Here is a 19,374-nt window from a genome sequence, read left to right as displayed (position 1 = left end):
TACGTTTATCAATAACTCTATGATAATTCTTCGAGGTCTAATCTGGTTTTTCATCTTTAAGTCGGTTTCCTTTTCCGCCGTTATCCCGAAGCTCTTCTACACACAGCTTCGGCTCTGCGCCAACCTTCGTGTTTTTTGTGCTTCTTCATACTGTGGCTCTGATCCGAGTCTGAAGATACCTGTTAATGTACTTTACTCTAGAAACATTGTTAAATCATGTTTTTGAGGACCTTCGGAAGCCGAAGGCCCCCAACATGTTGATTTGCACTTCATTCACCATTTGGCACAGTTTAACACTTAGACCATTTGTGTTGGCACTTAATCACCAAAATACTTAGAAATGGCCTAAGGGCACATTTCCCTCTCAGTGACTGATACCCGAGATCCCGTTCAGCCGCGGCCACCTCGCCGTCGTTGACCCTTTCCTTGCCAGGTCGACGACGAGGTGGGGAGCCGTCCTTGGAAGACTGCTCGCGCCGCTCGCTGACGCGTTTCGCGAGGTCGATGATCTCGCGACACTCCGTGGTGCTATGGCGACTGTTGGGGTGTACAGGGCATGAGCCACTGTTACCCCTCTGTGGCCGTGGGCGCTTGTTGTGGTCGCCCTGGCCCCCAGTCGCAGCTGCGACGACTAGAGTGGTTGACTGCGGCTTCTCGTGGCCGCGTCCCTTCTTTTTATTTTTGCCATCCCGGGGGACAACACCTGAGCCACCCGACTGGGCAACCCCGGTTTGTGGGGCCAAGTGCCATGCCCACGCGCACTTGTCGGCCAGAGCGAAGAGTGTGGTGATAGTCTCCACGTCATCCGTGGCCAACTTCTCCAACATTTTTTCATCACGTACTCCCTAACAGAAGGCCGTGATGATGGAAGCGTCGGAAATGCAAGGTATAGTACCTCACACTTTGGTGAAGCGGGAGATAAACGTCCGAAGAGTCTCTCAGGGTTCCGGCCTCACCGCGTGGAGGTGGGCCTCCACGCCGTGCTGTTGGTAAGCGCTGGCGAAGTTCGCTGTGAACCATGCGCAGAGCTCTTCCTAGGAATAGATTGATTCTGGGGCAAGATTCATGAGCAAAGTCCGGGCAGGCCCAGACAAAGCGACATGAAAATATGTCGCCATCACAGCGGTGTTTCCACCTGCTGTTGTGATAGCGGTGACGTACACCTGCAGAAATTCTGACGGATTTGATGTACCATTGTACTTTTCCGGCAGATGTGGCCGGAACTTGGATGGCCAGGACGTCGCGCGGAGATGATCCGCGAGAGCGGCGCAGCCCACGCCGGCCAAGGGGACACCCGCCTGGAACCGGGCGCCCATCGGGGTTTGCGGTGCTACCGCAGCGAAGTCTTGATCGAGGTTGCGACCCCCGATGTTTTGCCGGCGCTCCTGCGCCCTCTCCAGAGAGATCCGGGCGTCCTCTCCCGCACGCCTGCGGTTGAGTTCTGCCCGGAGGTCGTTGGTCTATGCACCCCTTACTGAGGGTGAGCGTACAGACGCCGACACCTCATGTTGGCGCCAGGATGACCGTGGCCTCGATCTGGTCAAGGTAGAATGTGCCATGCCGAGCAGTCGGTCGACGTCATCCTGCCACTGCTTCATGGCCCCCGGTGAGGCCGTGGAGCTTGGAGGGTGACGCAGCAACTCTCTGGCTGCAGACAATGCCCCCGGAGCCACCCTCGACGGAGTCCGAGATGTCTGCACAGTCGTATGCTGTCGTGCAGCGTGCATAGCAGCAGTGCCCGGCACTGGGCGGTTGGGAACCTATGGCGTGGAAGAGGCAGCTTCTTCCTCCACTAGGAAATCCATTGAAGTCTCGGCGCGGTGCTCAACGATTTGTACCATCATGCTGAGCAAGAAAACAAGCAAAAACTTAAAGCCTAGCCCCCTACCTGGCGCGCCAAATGTCAGAGAGGAAATTCTCCGGCCGAGTGGCGGAATGCACCCGCCCTAAATCCTAAGATGAGGAGGGGCCTAAGCGTTTTGCCTGTCAGTTGGAAAAATGGGGAGAACACAAGAACACACAAGGATTTAGAGTGGTTCGGGCCGCCGGAGCGTAACACCCTACTCCACTGTGTGATGTATTGAGTTTGTATGAACTTGTGAGTGTCTAAGTGTGCTTTTTTGCCTTAGTGAACCTCCTACGGGCGTAGCTCAGCCTGAGTCTGAGTCTGTACTTCAGCCTGTGTTGTAACGTTGCATGCCTCCCCTTTTATAGCTAAGGGGGCACGTACAAGGGTACTGAGCCCCGACATGTGGGCCCAGGAATATAGCCGATGTAATACTTGGAGCAACTAATGTTCGTTGCTGGGGCAATCTTCTTGCGCCCTGACATCCGAGATCTGCGTAGTATCGGCGTGCAGGGGAAGCTTCCCTGGTAACGTATAGGTGATGATGGACACAGTACACCTCGCAGCACGGGCGTACTGTTTGACAATGGACTGGACAGGCACGCCGCCTGTAGGATGGCCTGGACGACGCTTGCCAGCCGAGTGGACAGGACACATTAAATACCGAGGGGGCACATCGCCTGTCAGCGGGATAGACAGGCGGCGCGTCTTTTCCACAATAAATGTTGTGGCAGCGCGGTCCAGAGGCCTTACGTCAGGCTCCGTCCACTGGCTTACGTCACGGGCGATAGTCCACGTGGCAGCATCGGGCCTCCGCCTGAGCGGGGAGTGGAAGCGCACTAGATAAAGCCTGGGCACGTGTCTGTACTGGACCTTCGCCTGCCCTTGACCTAGGCCAGGGTATTCCCTGCCCCGGGACCTTGCTGTGGGTGGCTTGGACCTCACTCAGAGGGGTCCGGGCCTCATCCAAGGGGTCCGGCTTGCTCACTTGGGAGTCCTGAACTGTACTCGGAGGTCTGGGTTGAGTGTACAGGGGTCTGGTGCTCTCTCGGGAGGTCCGGACGCACTGATGGCATCCTAGAGTATATCACCTCTTCTGGTCACGTGACGTCCTTGGGACCGCTCATGCGGTGGAGTCGGGTGTTGTTCATCACGCGGCCAGAGATAGCTGCACATGCACCGTGCCTTCATACTGTAGTAAGGGGTACCCCTGATTCAAGGTACCGACACACAAAATAACCAACATATAATTTCTAATGCTTTTGTATTATTAAAAATGATTATAACCTTAAATTCTCCAAAAATCTTCATTGTGTGGCGGGCAACCGGAGAAGCTGAAGCATGGCACACTAGTGTACCATAAGTGTCCGTAGCTCACAAGCAAACAACTATGCGCAACAGGGAGGTGGTCGGCCATGAAACGACAAGTAAATGGAGGGGGGCGAGCTCTGTTGTGGGGGAGGAGATAGGAGTAAGCATATCAATGGAGGTGGAGATGGCGAGGCCCGAGGGGCAACTTGTAATACAGTGGGATCCACCTCTGCAAGAACGGTGGAGATGGCGGGGTAGACCCTTGAAACGACAAGGGAGGAAGGGTCGTAGAGCACGCCGTCGGCAACGACGATGAAGATCTCTTCTTGGAGACGAGGTGGGAGGAGAGTGAGGACATATGAGCTCTAGAACGATAGTGTTGACGTCGTTTGCAAAAGATGGCTTAGTTCTCTGGTGACTGGATTAATGACGGTCTCCTATCTTTTTTGAACAGGGTAGACAATCTCCTATCGATGAGTGCCAAATGAGCGACATCGTGGGTGCTTTTGTTTTCCAAATGGTGAAGCCACCATCTTTGGTTCTATTCTAACAAAGTCCAACATTGCGAAGTCTATAATCATAAATATCTCACATGAAACCTATGACAGTCCTAGAAATTTCGCACTTGCGAGGGTACACGCCCAAAATGCGGAAATCGGCAGCGCCACATCCCGCCGAGATGGAACGTCCTCCAAACTTCAATCAGTTGCTACCTCAGTCTCGCAGTCGTACTTAATGGTGGTAATGGGTTCTAAATTTTACATTATAAAATTTAAGAATCAGACTCTATTTATATTTATTTTTTGAAGTAAAATTATTTAAAATTTCAAACAAACTACACTCCTACCGGCACCGCACGGCGCAGTCTCGCTCACCCGCAGTCGGGTATCCTGGGCCGCCAATTCTTTGCGAGTTTGCGACCAAAAAGCCCATTGCGCTGGTCCGAGAGGGGGCCACGACGACTCAGTGGCCTGGTCCACAGAGCCAGCCGAACTGCCCGTCCGCCTCCCGCGACGGCCGCCACACGCCGGGTGCCAGTGGTCACGCTCACGCCGACTCCCAGCTCCAGGGCGCCCTCAAACCAGCGCTGGCTGCCATGCTGCCGCTCGCACACTCCGCCGGCTGCAGCCATCTCCACCTCCCTCCCGCTCCGAGTCGAGCTTACCTTCCCAATCGCCGCCGCGTCCGATCCCTCGTCCGAGCGCGCCCTCCCAGCGCGGGGGCGTCCGGAACTGAAACCACCTCTACCACTAGCGGCAGCGTTATGTCGTTCCTGTGCCCGCTCCTCAAACTCCTCGGGGTAACCAGTCAGAGTCGGATTTGTCGGCTGCCCGACTTCGGGCTTGGTTAGGCTGGGGATTGCTAAAACTGGTGTCGCTCTGTGTGAGTTTGTGCGCAGGGAGGCGATCCTTCGCAGCAACGGAACGACGTTGTGGAGGTAAATCCTCGTGGCCGAGCAATTACGAACCCTAAGGCCTGAACTAATAATACTAACTTGGATTAGGATTCAGAGTTCAGAACTCAAATTTGGATGCTCGCTCAGATGGCTAGATTAAGTACACTGGGTAATAAATTCACAAAAGGGTCCCATGTATTTCCTGCTTCTGACATTCATTAGTTTTCATTTCACGTCTAGTAATCCAGTCTGGTCCATCTACTAACAGTGCAAGTGTTTCTGGTTATATCTGGTTGTTCCTTTATAGGCGCAGCGCAATCTTCCTTTCTGCTTGCCATCCATGACTTGTGTATATGTGGCTACTTCCGCTCCCAGGTCACGACATCTTCAATTTCAAGTTTATCCAGACTGCCATGGGGATCAAAAGTGGCTACTAGCAGCGGGGAGAACATCGATTCAGCAATAAGCATTCCAACTCTTCAACTGTATGAGTTTGGTAAAACAATAAATTCTGTTTACCTATGGTCGTAGGCTGCTGCTTCTGGTTTCTGCAATATACTGATTGAATCCTTTGTTATTGTTCCAAAGAGGCATGTCCCTTCTGTAGGAGAGTTCGGGAGGCCATGACCGAGCTTGACCTTTCTGCAGAGGTGCTCAACCTTGTCTTACATTGTTCCTTCATTTCTGCATTCGAAGCAACCATGAAACCATTTTACCTGTACCGGCTCTACTTGCATTCCAGTTAGTGCTGGCCATTGATGTAGCATTCTGACGCTGTCTTCTTAGTGGCGCCAATTTTTATTCCTAACTGTTTCAGGTTTATCCTTGTCCAAAAGGGTCGCTAAGGCACAGGGACATAGTCAAGAAAATTGGAGGGAAGGAGCAGTATGTCTTGACTTGCTAAGTATTATAATATTTACTAATAGATGTGGCAATGCTTCAAGTGAATATATCTTGGAAAGTTTCAGGGTTCTATGTTTGTTTATTAACCTTCTGATGCATTGCTTACTATCACTGAACTGTAGTGTCTGTACGGCAGGTTTCCACTCCTTGTTGACGCCAGTACTGGTATCTCAATGTATGAAAGTGGTAAGTTCTGATTAGTTCTTTTGGTTTGGAGGGATCCAAGCACGCTTTGTTCATTCTGTTCTGGTTTGCTATCCGCTAAAGTTCGATGACACTGAGTCTCTGAAACATTTTGGTCTGCAGTCAGAAAGGCAGTGTAATTAACAGCTATAAGATAAGATTTACTTATTCTCTAATCCTAAAAAAGGTTTAGTCCTTGTCTGTAGCTCTGTGTAGTGCAGTGCAAGTTCACTACTGTAACGGCACAATAATTTTGGATGCTAATATGCTTTTGGATGTGCAGGAGATATTGTGAAGTACCTGTTCAGGAACTATGGACAAGGAAGGAGTCCTTCACCTGGTCTCCTTGAGAGGTATATATCCAGCTTTGCTTGCTTTGAGAAAAGCTCATGTTACCTACCTTATGTAACCGTGGCTTATACGCTTCATACTTGACGACATTGAAATTACTTTCCAAGGAAGTAAGATACTGGCATTACTAGGATGAGTAAAAATGAAAAATACTTTCTATAACGGGTCTGGACAAATTTCTTTTCAATGCTTGCGATTCTCAATCCCTCTATCCCTCTATGCAGTACGATTTTCACAGGATGGGTGCCCACTCTTCTCAGAGCTGGAAGAGGGATGACACTGTGGGACAAAGCCGGTGCTGTACCTGCAGAGAAGCTGGAGCTCTTCTCGTACGAGAATAATCCCGTGAGAGATCGCTGCTCAGCTCTCATTGTTGCCATGTTACAAGCTTGCTGCATCGTTCGATCTCTTATTATGGTGGTGCCCTCTCCCCTTCGCACGTTTTGGATCCAGTGTGCAAGGATAGTTCGAGAGGCTCTCTGTGAACTGGAGCTTCCTTATGTTCTCCAGAACGTCGGAGAGGGATCGTCGAGGACGGATTTGCTTCTAAGGAAGTCGGGCTCTAAGCAGGTAATAATAATGCTAGCCATGCATATGGCACACCATGAGAAGTAGAAGTAGGCATTGACCATTTTCATGATAGGATCTGAATAGGTGATGCTCAGAAACGTTGCATTTGTACCTGTATTACTATAAATATATGATTTCTTAGGTATATCAGCGTGGCCATTATTCGGTTATACCAGCAAAATGTCTTTTGGTATCAGATTTTTTTTTCTAGTCACCGGTGCATTATCTAACTTAGCAAACCTTTTTATTTTCTTCATTCATGGGGAAACATAGCATGGCTCTTTAACTGCATCTATTCTTGATACCTTTACCTCTTTCAACGGAAAAAAAAGGGGGGGGGGGGGGGGGGTGAAGCAAGGGTAACTTCTAACTCACGAACAATCATGGTGTTGCATTGCAGGTGCCATATCTGATCGACCCTAACACTGGATTCCAGTCGGGCGACCATAAGAAGATACTACCTTACTTATTCCAGCAGTACCCAGTTAGTAGTATCTAGCAGAAAAAGCAGACGTCCACAACTTTAACTGTGTATGGTTTATGTGATCTTACATATGTATCTGCGGGTACAGTGTTACCAGACGTGGTTTGTACGTATACTTTGGCTGCTGCACTTGTGTTCCTCACATGGCACTACGTTTCTTCCCAGCTAAAAAGCGCCAAAGCAGCCTTGTGTTCGTACCGGTAGCTAGGAGAGCAGAGAGAGATACACATACACTACGCTACAAGATCGTGAATTCGTGATGGCCTTTGGCAGGCAGGCCAGGGGCGTGTGCACGTGCCGCGAGCGGCCGGTGCGGCGCGCCCGTGAATCCCTGTCATCTCATAAAAAAAATTAACTTGAGTCCAACGTCACGGCGCTGCGGAGCTCCATAAAAACAAATGCATCGCCCCCATCCCCATCATCGGATCGGTTGGTTTATGCACCAGCGCCCAGCGGTTTCTCGAGGTGCGTGCGTGCGTGCGTGAGAGAGAGGCGACTTCCCGGAGGTTTAGCATCTTCTTCTCTCTCTCTCAGTCTCACCCTGTCCCTCGCAAAAGCATCTCCATCCTTCGCTCCTCTCTTCCCGCACTGTTCTCGGAATCGCTCTTCTCCTCCGCGCTGTTCTTGGAATCGAAAGGTGGGAAGCGCAATGAGCAACGAGTTGTAAGTTTGTCCCCCTCCCCTCCTTTCACACCTCTTATTTTTCATCTCCAGTGAACCAAAACTTTTGCCCCCTTGTTTGCTTGTCCTTCGATAGCGATTACCTGTTCAAGCTTCTCCTGATCGGCGACTCCTCGGTGGGCAAGTCCTGCTTCCTCCTCCGCTTCGCTGTGAGTCAGGCTGGCAGTGCCGATTGGCGCCCACCGTTTGCTGCACACCACCAGTAGACGGTACGTACGGTTCTGTGTGGCCACTCACACTCACCCTCTGTGTTCATCATCATCATCCAGGACGACTCCTACGTGGACAGCTACATCAGCACGATCGGCGTCGACTTTGTGAGTTGGTGCCTCTTGGAATGTTTGCACGCGTTCTTGGTGTTCTTTTGATCTACTGACCATCCCAGTTTCCTTGCTATGTTTGCGCAGAAAATCCGCACGGTCGAGGTGGAGGGCAAGACCGTAAAGCTGCAGATTGTAAGTGGCCTCCTCAACGCTTGTACATGTACCATCTGTGACAATGTTTGGGACCAATGGAACACGTTGCTTGTCTGCTACACCGTACACGGAAGTCACAGCCTACAGTTTTGTATTCCTAGAGAGGCAAATCAATTTGGTCGAGAACGCACAGTGCCATGGTGGTAGGGACGTAACGGCTCGCATGATGTTAGAAAAATAAAATGCCGAAAATCGTTTTGGTCAACGCAAAAAAGATACAGTTTCTTGTTCTTGTGCCAGTTAACGATGATAAAAGGGTAGAGATCTAACTCTCTGAGTCTCTATTGAACAACACGTATATCCTGGCATGAAGTAAAAGCTTTTGGCTCCTGATCTTCTTTCTTTCTTTTTATTTGTTTTTTTAATATATTCAAAGCAGCAACGGTAATACGCAATTCAGTCAAATATTATTAGTTGCACCTGATGGCTGATGCTGCATGCTTCAACAGTGGGACACAGCAGGGCAGGAGCGGTTCAGGACCATCACGAGCAGCTACTACAGAGGAGCTCACGGGATAATTGTAAGCAAATCACTCAGCCTGCGGAATACATTTCCTAAAATTCTATACCTGCATTTCAGCGAACACACCTTGGTTGCCCCACCCCTCTAGATTGTTTATGACATCACGGACATGGAGAGCTTCAACAACGTGAAGCAGTGGCTTGACGAGATCGACCGATACGCCAACGACAGCGTGCGCAAGCTTCTTGTTGGTAACAAATGTGATCTGGCCGAGAACAGGGCTGTCGATACTTCAGTAGCACAGGTCAAAAAACTTCCAAGTAGCTGTTCATCAATACTGTAGCAGTAGACTTTCTTGAGCTAAACCGGCAACAGAATTAACTGCAGGCTTACGCTGAAGAGGTAGGCATCCCGTTCCTCGAAACGAGCGCTAAGGAGTCGATCAACGTCGAGGAGGCGTTCTTGGCAATGTCTGCTGCAATTAAGAAAAGGTATGCACGTCAAAGCGGCGGTTTTTTTTTTTTTCTGATTTCACTCTCAATAAGGCCCCGTTTGTTTCCTTTCATTTCGAGGAATTAGAATCTTACTAATGGAGTAGGCTATTTTTTTAGAATATGACATTCCACCACTTTCCAAAGTTATCACATAAGCCTACCTCAAATTCATGAGGTGAGAGATAGAAATTGATTCTATAGATTTACATGCTATTTTTCCGATATACAACTTATATCACATTCTTCTACTTGCGCATCTATAACATAAATGTAGTATATAACTATCTCTCTCATGTGATTTTGGACAATATACAAATATATTACATATATAAATATATAAACTTAATTAGTTTTGTCTAAATTATAATTATTAAAATGGAATTCAATTCCAACGAAACAACGGGCCCTAAGGGATTATTACCCTGAGATGGAAAACTCCTTGTCCCATCTTGCAGTAAAGCAGGGAGTCAGGCAGCCCTGGAGAGGAAGCCCTCCAATGTAGTTCAGATGAAAGGGCGGCCGATCCAGCAAGAGCAGCAGAAGAGTAGTAGATGCTGTTCAACATGAGGCACAGCAATGTCTGTCTTTGGAGAATCAGTAAAATGATTATCTGCTAGACTAGATGTGTTTCTCTGTCTTCGTTTGTTTTGAGACACATATATATAGTTGCGAAAATGCGGTGGTGAGAAACTCGAAATGAATCTGAGCCAGAACTCGGACCGCCAAATTTCATCATTTTTACTCACAAATTTCTACCATATTGAACAGCGAGATAATCCAACCTTGAAAAGGTAGTTTATTTACACATGCAGAGCTTGCGTAGATACAAATACTAATTTTCCCCAAGATGGGAGCGGCAGAGCTTATGCGTTACTTTCTCGTTGGGTTTGATTTTGTCCTAAGTCAAAATTTTCTAGCTTTGACCAAATTTGTTGAAAAATATGACAACATTAACTTAGTTATTTAGATGCACCATTAAATATGTCTCAACAGAGTGCAGTGCATTTATTTCGTACAGTAGTTTTGAACATATTTTTCTACAAACTTGGTCAAGATGTTTGTCTTGGAACAAAATTGAAACACCATACAGTTTCAGAACGAAAGGTAAGATTGATAGAATGGCATCTTTGTCTACAAACAGTAGTTACTCTCCATAGTTAGCTGGAACGGTGCTTGCGGTGTCATCGCCGTGTTGTTCTAATTCAGAATCCCATTCCGCTCAATTATCTACATGCACAAGATTAAGTCAGAGAGTGTTCTTTAAAGAAAGGACATGCAGATTTGCAGTACTCTTTCCTGAAGCACGCCATTGACAGTCTGCAGTGTGGCTTCCTGCAAAACGGAAACGCAAAGAACCATTGGCGACGGAAATTGCTAGACCTGAGCTTCTTGTAGGAACAGAGCAGCAAATACTGAACTAACCTTGTTCCTGAGCATCTCGACCTCCCTAGAGATGATCTGCATCTGTTCAACATACGAGAGCAGCACATCGAAACTTGCAGATACAAGATACTAATTTTCTTTTCGATAAAGATTTCAATCTGTCTGTATAAAAAAGCGTATAAACCTTACCTTCTGGCAGCGAATGTTATTTACCCATATTTGAAGCTTGTTTTCAATGGTTTGGAGCTTGTCAAGATTCGTGTGGTTTGTGTCATTCTCTCCATGCATGTACCTTCATGGATGTTCTTAGATCTGTCATGGGTCCTGTAATCAATATTGATTTGTGGATTCCTGATAGTTCAAAATGACCCATCAGCTCATACCGGTAAGTTGTTAGAACTAGGACGGGAGAGTCGAGCTCGGTGGATGACCGAGTTCAGCTCGCCCATCGAACGAGTTCAAGGATGAGACTCGGCTCGACTTGCCCACTGCACGAGCTCAAGGATGAGGCTCGGCTCACGAGCTATACCTTAGTAAATATAATTGCATTATATATTAAATTAATAGTATTTAAATATGAAATACAGAATCATTATTCAATATTATGAGCAATCTAAAATTTGAATTGTCATGTATTAATAATTAAAGACTCAGAAATGAACCAATAATCTATTATGATTGTACATATTGATTAATTCAGCACATTTGACGCAGCTCACGAGTCGGCTCGGCTCGCTTCACTGACGAGCCCAAAAAACAGGCTCGGCTCGGCTCACTCGAGGCTCGCGACCCGTTTCGAGCTCGAATCGGCTCGTGAGGCTCGAGCTTATTTTCCACATACATATAACTAAGAAATTGCATCCTATCCAAAGTTTATGCAACTGTATAGCGGTGTGGGTTTTGTATGAGTTTATAGATGCTGTTCAACATGAGGCACATCAATGTCTGCCTTTCGATAATCAGTAAAATCGTTATCTGCTAGAATAGATGTGTTTCTCTGTCTTCGTTTGTTTTGAGACACATATATAGTTGCGAAAATGCGGTGGTGAGAAACTCGAAATGAATCTGAGCCAGAACTCAGACTGCCAAATTTCATCATTTTATTCGCAAACTTCTACCATATTGAACAGAGGGATGACCCAACCTTAAAAATGTAGTTTATTTAACATGCAGAGCTTGCGGAGATACAAATACTATGCCCAAGATGGAGCGGCAGAGCTTATGAGTTACTTTCTTGTTGGGTTTAGTTTTGTCATAAGTCAAAATTTTCTAAACTTTGACCAAATTTGTTGAAAAATATAACAACATTAACTTAGTTATTTAGATCAACATCAACATAGTCTTTTAGTCCCAAGCAAGTTGAGGTAGGCTAGAGTTGAAACACAACAATATGTCAAAAAAGAAAAAGAGAGAGAAAGAGAAAGGAAAAAGCTTTTAAGGGCAGTAAAAGGAAAAAGATCTAATCATGGTTCGGGCAGGTGGATATCTTTTTTCCAAGCACTTCTATCTAAACGCAGCTTTATTAGGATATTCCTTTCTTTCAAGTCACTTTTAATTTTAGGAAATGTATTCGCAGGCTGAGTGAACAGAGTGCAGTGCATTTATTTCGTACTGTAGTTTTGAACATATTTTTCTACAAACTTTGGTCAAGATGTTTGTCTTGGAACAAAATTGAAATACCATACAGTTTCAGAACAAAATGTATAGATAGATTGAAATAATGGCAACTTTGCCTATAAATAGTAGTTACTCTCCAATCTCCATAGTTAGCTAGTGTTGGAACCGGACCGTTGACATATGGCATGTCCATCGGGCTGCACGCACACGCGGCGCGTCCACCCATGCTGTCGTGCCGCGACACACGCGTTCGCACGCTTAGCAGCAGACTTTAGGTTTGTTGGCCAACACACCCCAAAAGCTAGCCCATTAGAATATTGTACATAAACCATGCTTGTCCATCCACAACTTACAATGTGAGACTATTCCTAATAATCTTCTCACACACATTGTGAGCCAAGATTTGTCTAAGAAAATACTGGGCCAACCTAGGTCAACCTGGCTCCGATACCAATTGTTGGAACCAGATCGCCGACACATAATGTGTCCATCGGGTCGCCGCACACACGGCACGCCCTATCTAGAGCGTAGGGCCACGACACGCGTCCACACATATCAACAGATTTTAGGTCTGTTGGACCAACACTGCTCAAAAAGCTAACTTATTAGGAGGTTGCACCCTAAACCGGTGTCATCGCCATGTTGCTCAAATTCAGAATCTCGTTCTGCTCAATTATCTGCAAGCACAAGATTAAGTCAGAGAGAGTGTTCTTTAAAGAAAGGACATAAGAACGCCATTGACAGCCTGCAGTGTGGCTTCCTGCAAAACAGAAACGCAAAGAACCATTGGCAACGGAAATTGCTAGACCTGAGCTTCTTGCAGGAACCGAGCGGCAAATAATGAACTAACCTTGTTCCTGAGCATCTCGATCTCCCTAGAGATGATCTGCATCTGTTCAACATACAAGAGCAGCACATCGAAACTTGCAGTACTAATTTTCTTTTGGATAAAGATTTCAATATGTCTATAAAAAGCGTATAAACCTTACCTTCTGGCAGCGAACGTTATTTATCCACATTTGGAGCTTATTTTCAAGGGTTGGAGCTTGTCAAGATTCATGTGGTTTATGTCATTCTCTGCATGCATGTACCTGCATGGATGTTCTTAGATCTGTCATGGGTCCTGCAATCAATACTTATTTGTGGATTCTTGACAGTTTAACATGACTCATCAGCTCATACTAGTAAGTTGTTAGAACTAGGGCCGGAAACAAATCAAGCTCAGTGGATGACCAAACTCGGCTCGCCCACTGAACGAGCTCAAGGATGAGACTCGGCTTGACTTGCCCACTGCACGGGCTCAAGGATGAGGCTCGGCTTGGCTCGCAAGTCATACCTTGGTAAATATAATTGCATTATATATTAAATTAATAGTATTTAAATAAGAAATGCAGAATTATTATTTACTATTATGAGCAATCTAAAATTTGAATTGTTATGTATCCATCGTTAAAGACTAAGAAATGAACCGATAATCTATTATTATTATACATATTGATTAATTCAACATAGTTGGCGTAGTTCATGAGCTAGCTCGATTCTGCTCGCTTCACCGACGAGCCCAAAAAACAGGCTCGGCTCGGCTCACTCGAGGCTCGCGAGTTGTTTCGAGTTCAAACCGGCTTGCGAGGCTCGAGCTTACTTTTCAGCTAGTTAGAACATAAATATAACTAAGAAGCTGCATCCTCTCCAAAGTTTATGCAACTGTATAGCAGTGTGGGTTTTGTATGAGTTTTAGAAAATAAAGAAATAGGAAGTAATGTAAGGAAAATCTTTAGCTACTCACAAATTCTTCTGAATCTACGTCAGCTCTCGAGGCTACATTTGTGAAGAGATGTCATGGAATTTGTGTTACTCTTATCCAACCTTTGTGCTATCATTAACACTTTTGGTGCTTTTTCTGATGCTGCATGCCATGCCATACACACCATTGTTTGCAGAAGCATGCAACATACAAGATAATAAATTTTACTCTAGTCTAAAAAATAAGTCACTATGCAGAGTTAATTATGCTTTTTCTACAGTATAGATGAAACACAATTACTTCACCTCCCTTTTGAAGCAAATCCATTTCATGCGTTAACGCTAACACCTCTTGTTGTATTGTCTACAAAAACAAGAGAATATCAGCGTACAGAATGATTGTTAGTGCTTGTGTTAGCGTCACAGAAAAACAAGCCAAGGGCAGGTGCACTAAGCAAAAGTTTCCTCCTAATCTTTCTTTCTGTTAATTGTTCTAAACTGCAGAGCCACATCACTTGATGCATACTGTCAGATCCTGACCTGAGTTTTGTTGTGGTTGCTACTTTCACCATGCATTTCTGAACAGGTTCTCCTGTACCTCTCGATCAAACCTTCCATGTTCCTAACATCAACAAAGTTTAAATGAATGAACAATGGTCACTATGCACAGTAACGTTTGCATCGATAAACACAAAAGAGATACAGACCCATTGGTGGCTAGGTCTCATAAATCTTGCCATGAGGGGAGATCACCATGACACCAATAGTTGTAGCACCCCAAAATCTTATTTTGGGAACTTACCAAAACTCTACAAAGGTTTTTGATTTAAAAATATATCTTAAAAAAATTAATAATCTTAAACTAAAAATGTTTCCTTTGTTGAATTATATATTTTGATCTATTTTATAAAAGAATTAAGTTAAATTATCCCTTAGTTTAAATTTTACACTAAGAGTATTACCTTAAAACAACTATGTGAGGGATATTAAAGATTTATTTTAGTGGGTAAATTTCTTTTAGAGATGTATTCATTTAATAAAGAAATAAAATAAATTAGTTGCTGCATTTCATACTGGTACTTTGGTTGTGCATTTGATTTTGCAGATAAATTCATATTTGAAATTGAAACCGAAATTTAAAAGTAAAATATAAAACTAAAACAAATAGAAAAAAAGAAAACAAGAAATAACTACCTGCGCGTTTGGGCTGAAACCCTTCAGCCCGCCCAAACCAGCTTGCACCCGCGCAGCCCGTTCTCATAGGCGCGCCTGCTGTGTGGGACCCGCTTGTCGGCGTTCTCCTCTCAACCGAAACCACGCGCGAAATCCTCGCCGCGGCGTGAATTCCGGCCGGATTCCGTTCCATCGCGACCGGCGGCTCTGGGATAAATACTCAGGCGCCTGCGGCTCTTTTCCCTCCCCACATTGAGCATCCACTAGATCACGAGGTCTGCACCGCGGTAGAATCAGTCGTTGCCGAGAGCGCGGAGGAGAGAGAGTGTGAGTGCATCGCCGATCAAAGACACCCGCTCGCCTTCGGATCGTGAGGCCTCAAATAGTCCGGGCGCGGCGCGGCATCCTGGTGCGGCGGCCGAAGCGGCTTGGCGGCGCGGCGTCTGGAGCCTGGTGCTTCCCTCGCGTGCGGGCTCGGGAATCTACGCGTCGACCTCGCCTTCGTCTGGTTGGTGGTAAGTGCCGATTCTTCCTCTATAGCGACTGGTGGCGTGAAAGGTTTTGGCTAGGCGTGAGCTGGGTGCTTCTTGGGTTGTTCACCGTCACGGCGGCGAGCTCGCCGTTGGCTGGCAGGACCGGTCACCTGCGCGTTGCGGTGGCGCCACCTTAAAAGTGTAGCGCGCCGTGGACCGAGCCCTGTGCTCGACGACGGTAGAAATTGGTAGGGAGGATGAGTTCATAACATCGTCAATTGGGCGAAGAGCGAAGGAATTTGGAGATGGAGGTCAGGTTGGCCGGAATCGCAGCGCGCTGGTGGAGTGCCACCGCGGGCCTCTTCTCCACCTTCCCTGGTCGTCGGAGGTGGAAGGGTGTACGCGCGCCGTCGGATTGCGAGCGTGCGGTGGAGATTAGAACCACTCATACCCTTTCGTTCTAGTGAATCGTAGCCGCATATCTCGAAACCGAGGGTTAGGTGCTGTGGGGTATGCTGGCCGTTGATCTAAGATCCGAGGATCACGGTTACGTACCCTTTCATTTAAAACGCGATCTAATCTCGGCCTTTAGAGTAGATCCAACGGCCCTGGATCCGTGATACCCCTTCGCGGGTGCACTTTGCTAAAGAACCCCTGAACTATACAGAAAACAACCCGCCGTCCCATATTACTGTTCTCTGTGTCTCGGTTTCTTTTGCACTTGGGCCCCTATGTTTAATAGAAAATGAAGCCCAATCCAGATAATTAATAAAACCAGAAAACAGTTTAGAAAATAGTTTTTAGTACATATTTAAATGTAGAAACTTGTTTAGTTTGTAGGAAATGCATATGAACTCCAAATTGGACCATTCCATTTCCTATAATTTTGTAATATCATTCTCTATCAAATAGTACCACTGTTTTTACAAGAAATACACATTAAAATTTATTTCTCACTTAACCCTATATTAAATGCATAAAATCTTTGAAAATTCATAACTTAAAATCTATAACTCCAAATTTAATGATTCCAGTTCTTATGATCTCATTTTAATGTCTAGAATATTACTGTGTATTTTATTTACATGCTTGGTGTAATGTTATTTTTTGCTATACGATGTACGTATTGTGTTGATGCGAGTAAACGAGCTAGCTACAGAGGATTCTGGGGTTCAGCTGGTAGAGATAGCTGAGCAGGAGCTCATTGAAGGCAAGTTGTACCCTTGACCACTTTTTACCCAATAATGTTCTTTAATATCATTTATTCATGCATAGGTTAATTTTGATGGGACCCAATAGGTTACCCTAGATTGTTTATCTCATTACCTTGTTTACCCCTGAATCACTTTGGTAGTTTGCTATTGCTTTACATGGATTTGGGATAATTATTTATCATATCTATGTTCCAGTTATTTTGTTATTCTATTTATGTTCATGTCAAGATCATTAATGTTAATTGGAACATAGAGCTTAACTTGAGAAACACGTGCCACCACAAGGGTTTATGGACGCCCTTGGCTGATTAATTAGGAAAGCTAGTGGAGGACTACCTTACCCGAAAGGGGCAAGGGCAGTAGGGGAGTGGTCAGTGTAGGGAGGACCTTGGTTGATTTTGCTGCGATGGCGGTCAGGCAAGAACCCTGCATTGGAGCTTCCTATAAACTGTAGCGGGTTTTCTGAAGCTAGTGGAACTTTGTAAAGGCCTCGTAGTGTTACCCTGCCTCGCCTCCTCGGTAGAGGTGTATGGGAAGTCGCGATCCCTTGGCAGATGGGTAACATGACTTGTGGGTAAAGGGTACCACCTCTGCAGAGTGTAAAACTAGTATACTAGCCGAGCTCACGGTCATGAGCAGCTCAGGACTCTCTGATGATTAAATTATGGAACCTAAACTCAATTTGTCATATGCATTGCATCACATGTGAGGTTGTTACTTTTGTTCTACTACTTAATTGGGTTGGTATTTACTTATACTTAGTAATTGCTAATAAAATTTTGACCAACATTAAAAGCAATGCTCAGCTTCAACCATCCTCTTTGGTAAGCCTTACACTTCACGTGAGCTCCCACCTTTGGCGAGTTCATTCACATTATTCCCCACAACTTGTTGAGCGATGAACGTATGTGAGCTCACTCTTGCTGTCTCACACCCCCCACAGGTCAAGATCAGGTACCGCAGGATGAGGCGCATGGAGGATGCTGTGATGAGTTCGTGAGAGATCTAGGTCGTCGTCTCCCAGTTAACTTTGGGTTGCTGGACCGTTGTCTCCTTATATGTAATTATTTATTTTGTATAGAACTCCTATTATATAGTAAAGTTGTGACATTCGATCCTGTGCCATGATTCATCATATGTGTGAGACTTGGTCCCAGCACACCTGGTGATTATGTTCGCGCCCGGGTCTTGGTGCCCCGAAACCCGGGTGTGACAATAGTAGCATCACATAGAACAGATAACTCCTTAGCTTTCTTCAGCAGGCCCATTTGCCGCTTGCAGAAGGTGACCTGCCGTGTGCTTTGAAGTTTGAACTTATTTCTAAAAAGGAAAAAGTGGAAAAGATGCACACTTCTTAGCTGTTGGGGGCTTGTTCTCAAATGCTATGAATTAAGAACAAGGCAACATAAAATGTTAAATATTAATGCCCTTCGTCCGCGGAAGCATTATCTCCCCAAGGATTTAATGAGCTTCGGACGAAGGTCATAAACAAAATATCACGAAAGTCATACTTTCGTGATCAAACTTGAAAAACAATATGAAGTAAAATATGAAACATAAGACATTATAGAAAGACATACCGAAAATGAACAACGATATTTGTATATATTTTATTGTGTGAACTTAAATATCGAAACATAACATTTAGGTACATTTATACCTTCGTCTTGGCAGAAAGCAATAATTCCAGCGTAACGTGCCAATGATTACAAGATTGCGTGAACAGTACAGAGGTACTGTTCACCTATTTATAGGCATAGGGCGTGGCCTGTGAGGAATTACAATTATGCCCCTCATAAGGAATTACAACGGTGACTCAAACATATATGGACTAAAAGGTCATTATACTTTTATGTCGGTTTGTAAATTCCGAAGCTTCACTAAGAGGAACCTTCGGTCATCTCATACGAACAGCTTCAGCCAAAAACTGCTTCTTCCTACAAGACCTTCGGCGACGAAGCATAGTCTCAACAGTAGCCCCTTTCGCGGCGCTAGATCGTTTTTCGTAACGAGCTTGATCCGTGAAAAAAGTCTCCTAAGCTTCAGGAAGCCGAAGGTCCAAAAAACACCTTCCCTGAGCTCGTTATCGAGAAACGATTTAGTTTCCCAGCGCATAGCGGTCCCACCTTGTAGAGTTACTGTTTAGTCTCTGCGGTCCACCGCGCAGCGAGTGCAAGCGGCTGTCCGCCTGGTGTAAAAATCCTGGCGCTTCGCCTTCTTACCTGCAGTACTATATAAACAGACGAGTAGGTGTGAAGTTACCACAGCATTCATTGCTATTTGCACTGTTTTGCTGCCAAAATTTTTAACCATAGCCGAAGCTTGATTCTCGGAATTGAACGAAGCCCCAGCTTGAAGCCTGCTTCGTCAGAAGAAAAAACTTCGGAAGAAAAAGTATTTAATTTCCACAAATTCAGAATTAAATGGCTAGAGTGCGTTCTACCGCTAGGGTTGAGCGTGAAGGAGGCGAAGCTGAAGGTTCGAAGACTATTCCCATCTCCGAAGCAATGCAACGATCCGGGCTGGTAGCTTCGGAAAAAATCCCCAGTGCCGATGCAGAACAAGCAACTGCCGAAGTAGAAGAAGAGAACATTGAGGAAACTGATCCTGAAG

General features: G+C 45.7%; 2 protein-coding genes across 4 annotated transcripts; both read left to right on the top strand.

The window, feature by feature from the left end:
* The first annotated feature begins 4,072 nt into the window (after positions 1-4,072).
* Positions 4,073-7,183, top strand: LOC100194096 (uncharacterized). The gene is made up of 10 exons (NM_001349846.1): positions 4,073-4,457; positions 4,557-4,595; positions 4,929-5,049; positions 5,142-5,203; positions 5,371-5,438; positions 5,593-5,642; positions 5,923-5,992; positions 6,215-6,335; positions 6,444-6,560; positions 6,961-7,183. The coding sequence occupies exons 1-10, from the start codon at positions 4,254-4,256 to the stop codon at positions 7,057-7,059; spliced, it is 951 nt and encodes a 316-aa protein (NP_001336775.1). The 5' UTR covers positions 4,073-4,253; the 3' UTR covers positions 7,060-7,183.
* A 237-nt stretch (positions 7,184-7,420) lies between these two features.
* On the top strand, positions 7,421-17,878 carry LOC542531 (ypt homolog 1). 3 transcript variants are annotated; one of them, XM_008670424.3, is made up of 8 exons: positions 7,421-7,707; positions 7,802-7,874; positions 7,995-8,042; positions 8,133-8,180; positions 8,651-8,722; positions 8,813-8,968; positions 9,052-9,155; positions 17,705-17,878. In XM_008670424.3, the coding sequence occupies exons 1-8, from the start codon at positions 7,694-7,696 to the stop codon at positions 17,727-17,729; spliced, it is 540 nt and encodes a 179-aa protein (XP_008668646.1). In that variant the 5' UTR covers positions 7,421-7,693; the 3' UTR covers positions 17,730-17,878. The 3 variants fall into 3 exon arrangements, with proteins under 3 accessions (XP_008668646.1, XP_008668645.1, NP_001105546.2); XM_008670423.3 differs by lacking the exon at positions 17,705-17,878 and adding an exon at positions 10,475-10,792; NM_001112076.2 differs by lacking the exon at positions 17,705-17,878 and adding an exon at positions 9,614-9,857 and having other exon boundaries at positions 7,465-7,707.
* The last annotated feature ends 1,496 nt before the right edge of the window (positions 17,879-19,374 follow it).

Source organism: Zea mays, chromosome 2 (assembly GCF_902167145.1).
Source record: "Zea mays cultivar B73 chromosome 2, Zm-B73-REFERENCE-NAM-5.0, whole genome shotgun sequence".
Taxonomy (NCBI): Eukaryota; Viridiplantae; Streptophyta; class Magnoliopsida; order Poales; family Poaceae; genus Zea; species Zea mays.
The sequence above is the reverse complement of the archived record's forward strand: the minus strand, read 5'-3'. Positions and strand labels throughout refer to the sequence as shown.